The 15,053-nt window shown below is 38.1% G+C and overlaps 1 protein-coding gene across 2 annotated transcripts in view; it reads right to left on the bottom strand.

The window, feature by feature from the left end:
* The window catches only part of LOC115619877, a 33,586-nt gene extending 19,575 nt beyond the window's left edge, over window positions 1-14,011 (bottom strand). For both annotated transcript variants that reach the window (XM_030512814.1, XM_030512816.1), the window contains exons 1-5: window positions 13,130-14,011; window positions 10,722-10,904; window positions 6,355-6,522; window positions 4,815-4,916; window positions 1,097-1,207 (exon numbers count right to left, since the gene is read on the bottom strand). In XM_030512814.1, the coding sequence (XP_030368674.1) occupies window positions 1,097-1,207; window positions 4,815-4,916; window positions 6,355-6,522; window positions 10,722-10,904; window positions 13,130-13,988 (1,423 nt within the window). In that variant the 5' untranslated portion in view covers window positions 13,989-14,011. The remainder of the gene's footprint in view (window positions 1-1,096; window positions 1,208-4,814; window positions 4,917-6,354; window positions 6,523-10,721; window positions 10,905-13,129) is intronic.
* Window positions 14,012-15,053: the final 1,042 nt, after the last annotated feature.

Below are 15,053 nucleotides of genomic sequence, written 5' to 3' on the forward strand. Positions count from 1 at the left end.
GCTCAAAGGAGATGTTAGGTTGTAAAGCTGCCTAAAATGTGTAATTTTTATCGGCAGTGAGGTACAATTTCATAATATTTGCTGATGCTATCAATGCATCTAATGCTTTGACCCTAAAGGCCTGAAATTCTGATTCTATCAGATACTACTTCAGAGTGGCAAAGCCTTAAAGAGGACTGAGAAATTTGGTTATGACATATTTTCATTTGCAAAACTCTTTTAGGGACAGTTGACTTTGGGAATGCTGTCTGCGTGCCAAGATTCAGGCCACAGGATGTTCTCTGAGGAGTTAAAAATACCCAATATTCAGAGATTTATCTACTAAAAGACTTGATATACTCTTAAATATAATAGTGTAAATGGCACCTCTATAATTAAAGAACTTGGTATGTGTCAAGTTAAATTTGTCACTGTCTTGTAATTTTAATTTATTGAACTTCCCATGAGCCCTTGTCAAAACCATATCTGGGATAAATAAAGAATGTTAGTAGATTAACTTTCAGCATGCAAACATGCATATCTTTGGGGTTTAGTTATCATGATTCTAGGAAGAATACACACATCTGATATTGCTGACTCCTTGTTTCTGTGGTGCTGCAAAAGGATGCCTTATGAAATAACCTTTCTGCTCTCCTGACTAGACTTCAGGTCTTGGCATCACAGAAATAACTACTGGGTGCGCTGAAGCAAGCTGTGAAGTCTCTCCCTGAGGAAGCATAAGGCATAAATAAGGTATTGGTGTCTTTGCAGTCACTTGCAGGACTTTCTCAGTCACTTTCTTAAAGGCAGGAGAGACAAAAGGTGTCCCTGCTCATGGCAGGGGGGTTGGAACTAGATGATCTTTAAGGTGCCTTCCAACCCAAAGTATTTTATGATTCTATGTGCTCTTTGGGGAATATTTTGTATGTCTGTTTTCTTCTGATTTCCTAGGAAGGTCTAGATAAACACGTGACTTGGGCAATACTACTATATTAAATACTAATGCATTAAACTTAAGATTTCTGTTGTATCCATCACCTAACTTGTCTGGATGTATTTGGAGCACTTTACAGCAATCCTGACCCATCCATGTAGTATACTGTGATATCAAACTAACCTTTCCTTGCCAGATTGGCAGCTTCTGAATGTGGCATGTTGGTGACATCAGTTCCATTGACTGCTATCAGAATATCCCCAACCTGAAGCCCTGCTTCTTCAGCTGCACTGTCTGGAATAAAAAACAAAAAACCAAAAACCAACAAACAAACCAAATCCATTTTACTTAGAGTTAGGATGTCAAGTATGTCTACGTGATCAAGCTTTTCTAGCAAAACAGACGTCTGTCCAACCAAACAAGGATTATGCTTTGGGGCCTTTGAGACGTCAGCTTAGAGGACCAGCAAGTTTTTCTGAGCAACCTGTTAGTCACCTGCAAATGAAACTTTGGGATTGAACTGAACGCTATCTAGTGTTGAACTGGATACTGGTTCAACACTAGATAGTCACTGGCAGTGGAGAAATTTCATTAAAGATGCCATTAGGACTTAAATGCTTTAAGATGCAAATAGGCCTTTCAATCTGAGGATTTTATCCTAAAGTGCAAACAAATATCTGGTGCAATGTTCAGTAAAGTCAATAGAAAAAGCTTTTATTATTCTGAGTTTTGGATGTAAGGCCAAAAGACTACTTTCTATGCTGATGTTTCTCTTGCTGGTTAAAATAATTTGGCTATAATATTTTGTGGGTTTTTTCTTTATGAGGAAATAACATAGTAAATTATCAAAGGGTCAGTGAAGGAGGCACTGACTCAGAGTTGTTAATATATCAACCTTTCATTTATTTGTTAACTATTGCAGAACACATGCAACAGGACTCAGGCAGATGTCAGCAGGAATAGAGGCAAGTTAAGGAAGTGATAAATATGCTCCATTCATGGGCAGCAATACAGTTACTAAAATCCCAGTTGCAAATTTCATGGACACATTTTTTTCCTTCTCATTTATAATTAAGCATTCTGACTGCACGTTGAAAATAATGTTATGGAAAATATTGCTCCAGGTCCATACTATTTAATGCATATCTTTAAAGATTTTGTACCCATACAGTAAATGTGATCATTCGGTGTATTTCTAAGGATGCTTAGAAGTTGTAGGGAAGAGATTAGTAAAAGCTTAATAATAAACAGACACAAAAAAAGACATGGTTCACCTTCATGTGTATTACAAATCATTTGCGAATTTGCAAATGCCAGAACATTTTGGTTTGTGCTGGCCTTGAGGATCTCATACAAGACTTCATGATCATAAGTGGTCTTTAAAATATTATTAAAATAATGTTGCAGTGTGCAAACAACAAAGTATAAAAATGCAATTTTTATGTCTGTTTTAATAAAATGATCCATATTTTGAGAAAACAGAGTTTTACAGAAAGTTTATCTTTAAAAGAAAGAATGTTCTTTTTGTTGTTGCTATTTTAAAGCAACTGCATTTAAAAACATAACATACAAATAAAGTTAAGAGGAGTGATATACGATCTATTTAATCAGTAGGTTACAGGGTTACATTGGTAGTTATTAGGGCCAATGTTGTATGCATGACCTATGATTTGTGTATTTTTAGGAAAAACTTTTGCACATTCTAATTTGAAAGACCTTTTCTGAGGTTATACTCTTTGATGTAAGAACACTAAGGGAATCTGTATGTTTGCAATTGAGAAATAATCTAAAACTCTTAATGTTAGAGACAAGAAAGATTTCTTTGCAACAGAGGTAACTTTTTATCAATAGGTACTGAAATTCCCAGCTGATAATAACAGCTAGTTGTCCCAGTACACACACATCACCACAATTGTGCTATTTAGACAAATGATGGTTGATCCCATAGTTTTGTTTTCTTAAAATCATCAGCAATGAATGATAATGATCTTTAACCTTGTAGTCAAAAGTAACATTATAAGATGGGCAGAACAAGCTTTTCATTCAAAATTACTTTCTCAGATCCACTTAAATCACTTTTCACATAAGACATGCTGTGAATATTATGTAGTCTGAAAAAGTATAAAAAAAAATATTCTGGACTAAAATTAGGTATCTGTTTCAGGATGAAGAACATTACGTAGCCATTTTAGCCACAATTTAATCTTGCTAAGTCCTTTGTATAGTATTCTGCAGGGAAAGACTTTTTTGGACTTACATTATTCGCAAAGCTTCAATTGATAATGGAAATTCCTGATTGCATTTAGACATGTATAATTACAGGATAACCTCTAGGATCCGGTGTCAAAATCATGTTTATTTTAATATAGTTTACAATAAAAGATCCTTTGATAAACAATAGATATATCCATATAGAAAGTAAAACAACCACTTCCAATGTTTTCCTGTATTTCTTTTGAATAGGTCCCTCCTTTGCCTGAGTTCCTCTTCTGGACTGAGGTCTTTATTTTTAGTATTCAGTAAAGAGAACATTTGCTCTGAGGCAACAAGTTAGAATGACTTTTAGAATTTAACAATAGCACCATGCAAAAAGCATGACTGTGGTGTAAATCTAACTATGTTCAGATCTTAAGGAATGCATGGCTTTCTAACACAAGTCTTAGAGTTGTAAAGTGGTAGGAAAGTTGTTGACCTTTTCAGGGATGTATTTTGTTTTTTCTCTGTGTGTTGCTCCCTTGTTCAGATTTCTGACTTTTCGGATCTTCCTTAGTGGATTTAGTAGCTCAGGAAGCAATTTTTAGAGTGCTGGGTTCAGCTAATGGATTCACGGGACTCTGAATACACAGGCTTTAACAGTGTTGTCAGGAAGCTGGACAATATAATACATATGCTGGTAAAGTGACAGAGCTATTCTTAGATGCCTTGTTAGAGGGCATGCACTAGCATTCTTGGTACAGCATAACATTTTTCATTATATCTGCCTTTGGTAGTAGAAATCAATCAGATTCTGCTGTACCTTCGTTTCTCCTAAATCTACTGTGTCTGTCCTGAGATGCAGAGAGAAGTACAGCAAGCAATGCTCTAGATTTGGGGTTTAGGTAGCAGCAAAATGGCTCTGACTGCCTGTGTCTCATTCTCACTGCTGTTACTCACAGAGCCAGCTTTTACCCAGATTTCAAAGCTGTCATTGAACACAGACAATGATTTCAGAAATCTGTCAGTGGTGACTCCCAAGATCTCATTCCTGAGCATAACTGTCAATACTGTATTCTCCATCATGTAGGTATGGTATAGATAATTTCTAGAGGCAGTATCTTACATTGAATCTCTGTTGAAACACTTCTGACACTTTTTTAACTCACACAGGTTTTTGAGTTTCTTAGGGAGTTCCTCATAATCATCGGACTACCATGAAGAATTAACAGCTCACCTGTTAGCGGTTAAAGATGGCTCAATGGAAAGCCATGCAAGCAGAAGCGTCCTCAGCTAATATGGCTTTTGGAAATGTTATTATGAGGATGACTGCACCCTCTATTTCATTCTTAAAGGCCTCCTGTTGTTACTAGGTGTTGGTAACAGACTTCTAGACTTTACATGTGGAGAGAGGCTGGATGCAGACACTTGCATAAGGTATCAACTGGCATGGAAGGACACAGAATAGTGGAGTGTCGTTAACCGACAGGCACACTGGGGCCTTAAGATAGTTTGTCATGAGCAGTTCAAGGACATGTTACTAAACACCTTACACCTACTAATTACAGAAATTATTTATATATATCTATATTATATATTATTATAAAACAGATGTTTTATGTTAAGCAGATAATATTATATCATATATTACTAAATATTATGTAAGTATTTTTATATGGAGAATTTAACTAGTACAAACACAACTTACTTGTGTCAACTTCAGTCACAAGGATAGGCTTTGAGAACTGGATCCTGAAACCCCAAGGGTAACTGCCAGTTCCTTTAGCGATCTTCACAGTTCTTTCACGGACTGCAAAATAGAAAAAAGACATTCCTTTTTCTCTACAGGTCAAGTTCAAATTAACAAGCAGCAGCTGATTTTAAAACTTTTTATCTACAGGCACTGACAGTTCCTGATTCTGCAAATGGCTGGGATGCTCTTCATCTTTTTATATTATAGAAGGCCTCTATCTTTTCAACACCAATTGTTTCTTTTCCTTTCATTTACCCTCCCTTGTCCACTGCCTGCGCCCACTGCCTCCCAGTACTCTAGCCCAACACTCCACCACATTGGCATCACCTGCAACCTGTGGCTGTAACCATGTAAAATGTCCTTCATGTAATTTTCAAGTCATAACAGGTAAAGGGATCACCTTCAGTAAAAAGAAAGATCAGGGTCTAATTGCCTATTTCCAACTTTTTCTTGGGGTTTAGTATTATTACCATGCCTCAAACGATCTGGCTCGCTAGTAAATCTTATACTCATGGAGGACTTCAGTGTAAATTTGAATTCTCAGTGTGTCTGCTTTTGGTCATTTGACTGTCTTACTGTGTTTGTTTAATTCAGGCCAAATTAATAATAATTTATGACAGCTGTTTTGCCTTCAAATTGTGTACTATTTGGAAGACAGATAGAAATTGCTTTAAAGGATACTTTAATAACAGGCAAATTGATGTTACCTGTCTAAAAATCATAGATCCTTCGATACCTACTTTTACTATTCGCTGAACTTCTGAGCTCTCCCCTGGGAGAATAGGCAATCAAAATGGCTCTCCAGATTACTCTCATATATTTTAAGGGAGATTTTTCATATCTGGAGATTTATAGAGGACAACTTTTTTCTCTCATATAGTGTATGATATATGAGCTCCAGCAAAGAACTGTTTTCTGGAAAGTTACAGGGGTATGTCAGTTTGTCTTATTATTTGAAATGTGTTACTTTTCAGCAACTTAACATTTGAAAAATGAAGTAAAACCTCCCATCACCCTACAAAAGTCAGTCACTGTATCCGTTAGCATCACAGGGTTTAAACTACAAATAGAACAACACTTCATACCCCTAACAAAATTGATCCTTTTCTTTCTGGATCTACTATGTTTGAAAGATTGATGGACAACAGATTTTATGACTATTATAATACTTTATGTGCATAAATTGGTCCCTAAGAATTTGTCGTGCTTGAAAGTTATAAAATTACATTGCTTGTACTCTTATCATGAGGTTTAATTGTGAACTTTTACCAGTGTTGATTTTGTCAAGTAATTATGACATTTTGCAGGACAGTACCTAATAAGAACTACTTATTTATGGTTTTTTATAACCTTTTAGATTCTTGGATTGCTCTTTTTCCCATCTTCAGCATAAGCATCCAGTGTCTTCTGCAAAATGTTGATCCCCTGGAATCCTCAGAGTGCCCCAAATAAACAGTTTTATGCAACTTATTACCGTTTGCTTTAGCCAACTTACCTGCCACTGGTCTAGGCCTTTTGCTGAGACATCTAGGACTATTATCCAGAGAGACATCGTCTCCTCTGAAAACCCAGGAAGCAGAATGAAAGTTTTCTGTATAAAACCCTCCGTCCTCATTTTCAGAATGTAGTCCCAGATCTACTGACCGAGCATCCTCTGAATTTACTGTCATGAGGACAAACCGAGTGAAAGTAATGTCAGTAGGCAAAATACATGAAGAATAACGGATCTCAGCTAGCCAGCGTGGAAAAAGTGCCACAAGCTTCTCAATGAACTGTTTGTAATGTCTGTACATAGTTCTGCAATTTTGCTGCTGCTAAAATGGCAGTCTGCAAAGATATCCAAACATACAATCACAATATTGGATGCTACTGTGTACTGAACTTGAATGCCACATGAGGTCTTAAAACAAATAGTCAAAACAGGAGCTGCACCTCTTTAAGAGGAGTCTGGCTTTATCCAACCATTCAGCTTTCTTATGCAGCCCATTTTATTTGGAAACCAAGAAAGTTTTCTAGAAGTTTGGTATGAGTTCAGTGCATAAGGGAAGAAAAAGAGAAGCTAAGAAGCAACAGGCGTGACTCAGGCAATGATGACCGTATGTGTTGTCTGCCTAATCTTAGCTCTTCCAAATGTGTTTGTTTATTTTTTATTAAAAAGGAGGTGAGGAAATAATAGTTGGGGTTTTTGTCGTGGATTGGTTTTTTTGTTTGTTTTTGTGTGGGTTTTTCTGTTGGTTTTTTTTTTGTTTTTTTTTTTGGGGGGGGGTATTGTTGTTTGTTTGTTTTTGTTTTGGTTTTGTTTTTTTTTTAATATAGAACTTCTGGCTTGTCCTAGGCTGTTGAATATTTGTATGATCTTACATGTGTTCTGAGGATTTTAGGTTGGATGGACAGCGGTAATGCACCCTCAGCAAGTTTGCTGATGACACCAAGCTGTGTAGTGCAGTTGACATGCTGGAGGAAAGGGATGGGATCCAGACCGACCTTGACACGCTTGAGAGGTGGCCAGTGCCAGCCTCATGAAGTTCAACAAGGCCAAGTGCAAGGTCCTACACTTGGGTTGGGGCAATACCAAGCACAAATACAGGCTGGGTGGAGAATGGATTGGGACCAGCCCTGAGGAGAAGGACTTGTGTTGTGTCTGAGGACAAGTTTTGCTTGGTGAGAAGCTCAGTGCGTGCTTGAGCCCAGAACTCCGCCGTGTGCTGAGCTGCATCCCCAGAGCGTGAGCAGCAGGTTGAAGGAGGGGATTCTCCCCCTCTGCTGCGCTCTGGGGATACCCGCCCTGCAGTCCTGGTCCAGCTCTGGGGCAACAACACAAGAGGGACGTGGAGCTGTTGAAGCGAGTCCAGAGGAGGCCATGGAGATGCTGCGAGGGCTGGAGCAGCTCTGCTCTGGAGGCAGGCTGAGAGAGCTGGGCTGGTTCAGCCTGGAGAAGAGAAGGCTCCGGGGAGACCTTAGAGCAGCTCCAGTGCCTAAAGGGGCTACAAGAAACCTGGAGAGGGGCTTTGGACAAGGGCCTGTAGGGACAGGACAAGGGAGGAATGACTTTAAACTGGCAGGGAGTAGACTCAGATTGGATATTAGGCAGAAATTCTTCACTTTGTGGGTGGTAAGGCCCTGGCACAGGTTGCCCAGAAAAGCTGTGGCTGCCCCATCCCTGGCAGTGCTCAAGGCCAGGTTGGACGGGGCTTGGAGCAACGTGGTCTAGCGGAAGGTGTCCCTGCCTGTGGCAGGGGGTTGGAACTGGATGAGCTTCAGCGTTCCTTCCAACCCAAACCATTCCATGATTCTATGATTCTGTGGTTTTCAGATTCATGTTTTATATTAATTTACATTCACAATGTCTTGCAATGAGTCCACTGGGTAAAACCATGTCACCCAGATTAATGTAGAGGTGGAGGGAAGCTCTAATTCTCTTCTAAAGGAAAAAGCAGTAATGTTCAGGCTCATAAGGAGATAGGACAGCAGGCAACTGGTGTGTGATAGGCAGGCTATAAACAGCAGTTTGGCTGTGGAGAAGAAAGCTATGCAATAGCATGACAACTTCCCAAGCAGACTGGGAGCTGGAACTTCAAAGCTAAAACTGAATGGTGAAATGTATACAAAAATATAAACCGTCAGTCTACACTAACAGACTGAAAAAAATCCTTAGTATACATTGTCTGAGAGGAAAAAAAATCCTGCTTCTTTCAGTACAAAACACCTGGTATAATGCAGCTAGATTTAATGCAGCTGGAGAAAGCATCTGTTTGCTTTGTTTATCCTGTGTTTGATGGTGCAATTATGCAGAATGAGTTCCTGTTTCAAAACAGAAAAGATAAAAATTAACCTTTATTTAGTTTTGTTCAGCAAGTTACTTCCTGAATACATCTAAATGGCAGCCTTTTTCACTTTGACTGTTTGCTTGACTGTGTCTGCGAAGACAAATACTTCACATTCAGTCGTTTCTCCTTTATTAAGCAGAAAGTATGAGATTGCATGATTTACTGTATGAAAAGCTACCATTAAATAAGCAAAAATAAACAATAAATAAATATTACTAGGCTGTTACATTTAAAGCACATCTTAGCTTGCTACCATTAATTTATAAATTAAGAAAATCTAGACCAACACCAAGTGATTCAGTGCAGCACAGTGTTTTGCCAGTTTAACACTGAACTGTCATAATTGTAGCAGAGGTTAAAATCTGTCAATTATGCAAAAACAGTGAAATAAATATTGCCTTGCATTATGGAGTTATGAGAGAAACTATGAGTTATGAGACAGAAGTCTCAGGCCTGTAGCATACTATCCAAAATTATTAGATACTGTGATTTGTGACAGAATTGTCTGCTCACTCACCTGTTCTGGAGACCACTTCAGGTTCATGCCATGTGTTACCAAAAACTTTCTGTCAAGGAAACCTATTGCAATTTTTTTTGTTTGATTGGTTGGGGTTTTTTTTGTTTTTGGGGATTTTTAAAATATATTTTCTCTGTGAAACCGGTGGGAGTTTGATGTCATAAAATTTATGCGCCAATTTTGCATTCAAGAAGTTACTGTTGGCATCAATGAATAGTTTATCCTGGTGTATGTATTCCTTGATAGTTTGTTTGAGCTCTGGTGGTTTGAAGTGGTAACTTTCTAATCTCCTTGCCGTGGGCTTGAACCTGTTTTAGGGGCAAAGAATGCAAACTGCTACCAATAAACAGCTTTTCCTTTTCCATGTGAAATGTCAGTCATCCCTGCTGCTTTGTTAACAGGCATTAAAAACTTAGGGATTGACTCAGTTACCTGAATATAGGTGGCTAGTACCATATTAGAGGCCTCAGTATATCTCATTTGCCATCCAGTTACTGCTTCAAAAAGGCATGGTCTGCTGTAGGTCACATATTTCAGAACCCTATTGGCATCCCAGCTGGTAACTGACATCTGTGTTTAGGTAGTGAATTGAGACCCTGCTGAGTTAGGACCTTACTCTTCAGTACAGGAATAGAACATATTTACAGTTGTCTTGTACTGAACCTGCACTGAAGTCTTCTATAGGTTTGCATTTAACCTTCTTTAAAAAGGAGACTTCACTTCTATGAATAAAACTTCCCTCACCAAAAGTAACCATGATAGCACAAAATATTTCCACAGGGAAATGCACATTTCTTGGTCTGTACAAAGTACCTCTTGGTACTTCTTACATTACTAAAATAGCAAAACAGGAGGCAAAGATGGTGTGAAGTAAGAAGTACCCCATATGTTGTCTCCTAGACTGTGCAATCCTTGCTTGGGGACTCCATCTGCATGAAATGGAAATTCATTAAGCAGTTAATCTTCAAAATTCCTTCCCGTGCAATTTAAGCTGATGAGTTTTGTACAGGCTCAAGCATATGGTGGGGTGACAGATTTCTTAATGAGGCAGTTACTGGAATTACTTTCAGTAACTGGAAGGACAGTGAAGGACAATCTAGGCAACAAGCCTGAAGATAAAAGGTGAAGCAAGCGGTTATCTTAGTGAGCACAGGACTTCCAGATCACCATGGCTTTGACATAAGCAACGTAGGCATCAGGATTATGATTTTCGTTACGCCCCCAAAGCTGCTGCCATAAGTGATTGCCTGTTTGTCTGTGCCTAGAGCTCGTCTTAACATTAACTGCATATGGACAAGGATGATACAATCAACTTTTTTTTCAGTCAGATTGTTCACTTGGTTATATGAAAGAGAGAGGATACTAACTCCCATATTGAGGAATAGTTCAGTTGAATAATATATGTTTGCTCATGATAATGAGTAAGAAAGGGACTCAGGTTATGAACCTCAGCTGAAATTTCCTGTTAGACTGTCAATCACACAAAAGAGAACACAATTGTAAGATTAAAGTACTCACTTGATCCCTCAGTGATTGTGCTGTTTATGGAGCTTCCTCCAGTTGAACTGCATTTTTTGCTGTCCTTGAACTGTTTCCGTCTCCTGGCCCACTGGTCTATTGCTTCTTCCTGGGAACTATCACTGGCTCTGGTGTCTTTCATCAAAGGTAGCTTTCTGGTTTTATTCATTTCTGATTTCAAGGCTAGATTATAATCAGACATTGTTTGTGAAGAATGTGTAAGACCACTTAAGCAATAATACTGTTTAAAATTTCTGCAGTCTAAATACAAGGATAACCTAGCCACACAAGTGAAAATACCAAATAATATTGAATATATTCAGAAAGTGTGCACTTCAGACTGAGATCTTCATGCAGAGAGAAGCACATGTGATTGCCTTGTGGCAGTTGTATCCATAGCTAAATGCTTAAATAGCCATTTATATGGCACCATTTTTATGCAGAAACGTGTAAATTGCACATAGATTTTATTTACAAGTGTTCATATATTTTTATTTATTTCTTATGTATTTTGCAGGGGTCAGGATGTAAATACATCAAGGGCTACTTAAATATTAAAAATCTTTCAAGACACACGTGTCACTGAGCTCCTTTTCCAGGGCAGCTGACTTGATGAGACACAGGAAACCAATTTCTTGTAGTGCCCTTTGCATGAGTCCTTTCACCTCTGATAATAATGAAGTTCCCACAACACCAGCAGACTTCTAGATTGTCTGGACTCCTCTCTCCCATTCTGTTTACAATATTTGTATCTGTTTTTCTCCTCTGTTCTAGATGCTCTCACTCGTTGTTGAAAAATGTCACATTTCCTTTCCAGTGTCACTGAATTACCAAGCACAGGAAGTCCTACATTGCACCTTGTGCCCAATGTCTTGACTAAGTAGGTTGATATTCCCACATTACAAGTGGACTTTGATTCATATAATGAGTTTTAAAACTCTGAATGCTTATCTTTCCTTCTGGATGTACACATTTACGTATTTAAGGTAGGACCTCCACAGCACTGCTAAGAGTAACAGATGGAAAATCAAACTATGATCACAGGGCCAAAGTTACAGACCAGATGAGGTGATAGGTGAGAAAAACACATAGGTAATTATTAGCAAAGGGCAAAATGGGAAGAGGAGAAAATAAAATCAAAACACACCTCACTTCTCTGCTGTGTGTTTAACCACAAATGTCTAATCTGAGACATCTGAATGTCTCATCTTCTGTTGAGAAGTCAAGGGTTTTAGCATGCAGGCTTCCTTTGGGGTCTAATTTCTATACCTTGCTCTAAATAGAACTCTATTTAAGTAATACTCGATTTATTTCAGTATTTTAGATATTGATCTGTATAGCAATATCTACCTGCATAGTATATCTATATAGTCTATATAGACTTCAGGTATTTTTGAAATTTCCATTACCAGTGCCAAACAAGAAAACCTTGGAGGACATACCAGTATTTTCTGCAGATATCATGAACTACAAAGATTATTAAAAACTTTCATATGCTTTTAACTAAAATTTTTGAAGGCATTTTCCCATGATAAGGAAGTATGTATTTTTCACCTGCAATCTGCAAACCTGCTGCAAACATTTTCTTCTGGAGAGGACAATCTGACTTACATTCATATATAACTTCGTTATTAAAATTAAAGTGTTTGGAGCAATATTTAAAAACCACATACATATATATGTATGTGTACATATTCACAATGTGAAAAGCTAACATTATAGTGTGCAGCCCCCTGTATGGCTTTACACTTTTATGATTCAAAATACTCCTTTTAAAGACCAGTCATGGATATGGGTAGATGGATTACAGAAGAGAAGAAAATAGATTTTGTAAAGGATTAGCTATTAAAAATAATTCTTTTTCATATGCAGTTTTCTTAACTACGTAAAGAGAGGAGAAAAGAAGGTTAAATGATAAACTAAGGTCATCACATGACATTTAAAGGCTTAGCCAGAATTAGGAGTGAGATGTACTTAGAATGCAGTATTTGCTTTTAGATCACATGGATTCCAAAAACAGATCTATGTGGTTTTAAACACTGACTAGAGCTCTGAGTTCATGCATACGGCAACTCCAAAAAAAACCCTCCTGTTTTGGTGTTTGCTTCTTTCACTAGATGTGTAGGATGGGTTGACCGTTTGATGTAGGAAACCTACTTCTTGAGCAAAGCTGTATTAAAATTCTGTCTTTATTTATTATTTCGGTTACTTGGCTCTACAAGATAGCTGCTAGGATCCTCAACACAGTAGCTGCATATTATAACCAAATGGCCAAGCATACCAACATTATCTCTTTGAAAGATTGTAATATACTTTCATTTTCCCCAAAAAGATGTCACCAGAGCACTAAACCACCTATGCAAAAGGTGTATAAGTGATATTAACTCCAAAAGTCTTGTAACACCTACCTTTCTGACTAATATGTTTTACTGATGATGGGAAGATATCTGCATTCTGATGAAAATCTTGTTTCATTTCAGTCCTTCTCTCAACTTCATTACAGTTGGATTTGCCTAACTGAGGTAGTTGATGTGCTCCAGGCTCTCTCCTTAAGCTATCATCAGTTGACTGTTTACAGCAAAAGTTCTCTGGTCTTTCCTTGGCATTTGAATGTTCTGTGAAATTCTCTTTGTTTTCTGTATTTACTGAAGAGGCAGATAAAATGGCATCCCCTGCTGAATCATTATGGCAATTGGAGTCAACAAGGATATTCCCAGATATGTCTTGTGTCTCAGAAAAGCTTTCTGATTCATTATTACTGTCATGCCCCTCAGGATCTAATAACAAGGATGACAGCAAGGACTTTTCGCCCATACTACAGGGAAGTTTAGGCTCTTTCCTCACTGCAGAGCCAAAAGAATCAGGTATCAATTTAGTGTCGCCTTGGACGAGTCTTCGTTCTAGTCCTCCAGTTATCACAGTCATTACTGACCCTCTCCTTTTCTTTGCTACCTCAGTCTCTGCAGTGGGTGGGTGTAAAGTTGAAAGTTGGTTTTGGGCACATTCTGTAGATGTATAATTAGTATTTTCCTTGTCATTAATATGTTCACCTGAAGGGCTTCTAGAACATGGAGAGACCTGTACCAGCTGAGCTTTGTTCTGCAATTCAATGTGCTTTTCTATATGGTTGTACTCTGGTGTCCCTTCATCTAAAGCATCTTCAGTAGACTCAGAGTCTTCCTCCCATATGGCTAGGTTTCTCAGAGGTTCTTCATGCCCATTTTCTTTTTTCTTACTTACAATATCACTGGAATGAAGACTCTCCATTAATGTTTCTTCACCTTGCCCCACATAGCTTGCAGAGTCGTTCAGTAAACAAGCGTCATCAAGACTTTCTTCAGGTTCAGATGTATAAATGGTAATACTATGATCAAATGATGTGAAAGCATAATGACACGAAGACTTAAGACCTCTCAGGCTTCTCAGTGAGGAGGTCAAGTCAGGACACTTACCAAGTTCTGTATAGCTGGTATGAACACGTGAGTTCTTGTTATTAGCATCTGCTTTGGTCTCCTTAGGAAATACTTTTAAGGATGGCAATGAATAAAATCCGGAATCCCTTCTAGGGTGTACTGGTGATGGTACATCAAGAGTAGTATCTGGGAAAGACTTTCTTCTTCCTGGTTTTTGCCCTGTGTCTCTACATTTATCACAGTTATTTCTTTCTTGACCTAATATATTGTTCTTACTGATATGCTCCTTCCCAGAGTTTGGGTTATTCCAGGTATTACTACCTACAAGACAATTTGTATTACTTATTTTTGAGAAAAGTATTTTGTCTTTTGAAAAATCTTCCTTTTCACTGGTGTGGTCTCCACAGTCCTTTTTGTTATGTTTACAGAAATAGCTTTCTTCCTCGAAATTTTTCAAGGTTGGAGAGAGGCTGTCACATTCTTTTCTGTCACTAACGGGGTACAAAGATGCTCTCTCTACAATTGTATCCAAATGCATTTTGTCACAGTCAGCAAATTCTTTAGGTGGAGGGAGAAGTGTACATCCATCTGGGAACGTATAGTCTACTTTTTCATGAAAGCTAAAAGATGATTCACAATCTGTATTGCAAGGTGCCTCTGTTACAGAATAATCTGTTTCACTCCAATACGTATCTTCATGTTCTCTGTTGCAGGTTTTGCTCTGTGCCTGTTCACCAGGTTTGATGCTAACCTTTAGATTTTTCTTTCTGCTGGCAAATTCCACTTCAATTTCCTTTGTGTCAATGCTCAATTTCAGGCAGGCATTTTTGTTGACATCAGTTTGAATTTTATGTTTTGAGGATCCCTTATATTTCTCACTGTGTTCTGCTGAACAGTCAGTTGAAGGACACTGGTACTT

The sequence above is a fragment of the Strigops habroptila genome, chromosome Z (assembly GCF_004027225.2).
Source record: "Strigops habroptila isolate Jane chromosome Z, bStrHab1.2.pri, whole genome shotgun sequence".
Classification (NCBI taxonomy): Eukaryota; Metazoa; Chordata; class Aves; order Psittaciformes; family Psittacidae; genus Strigops; species Strigops habroptila.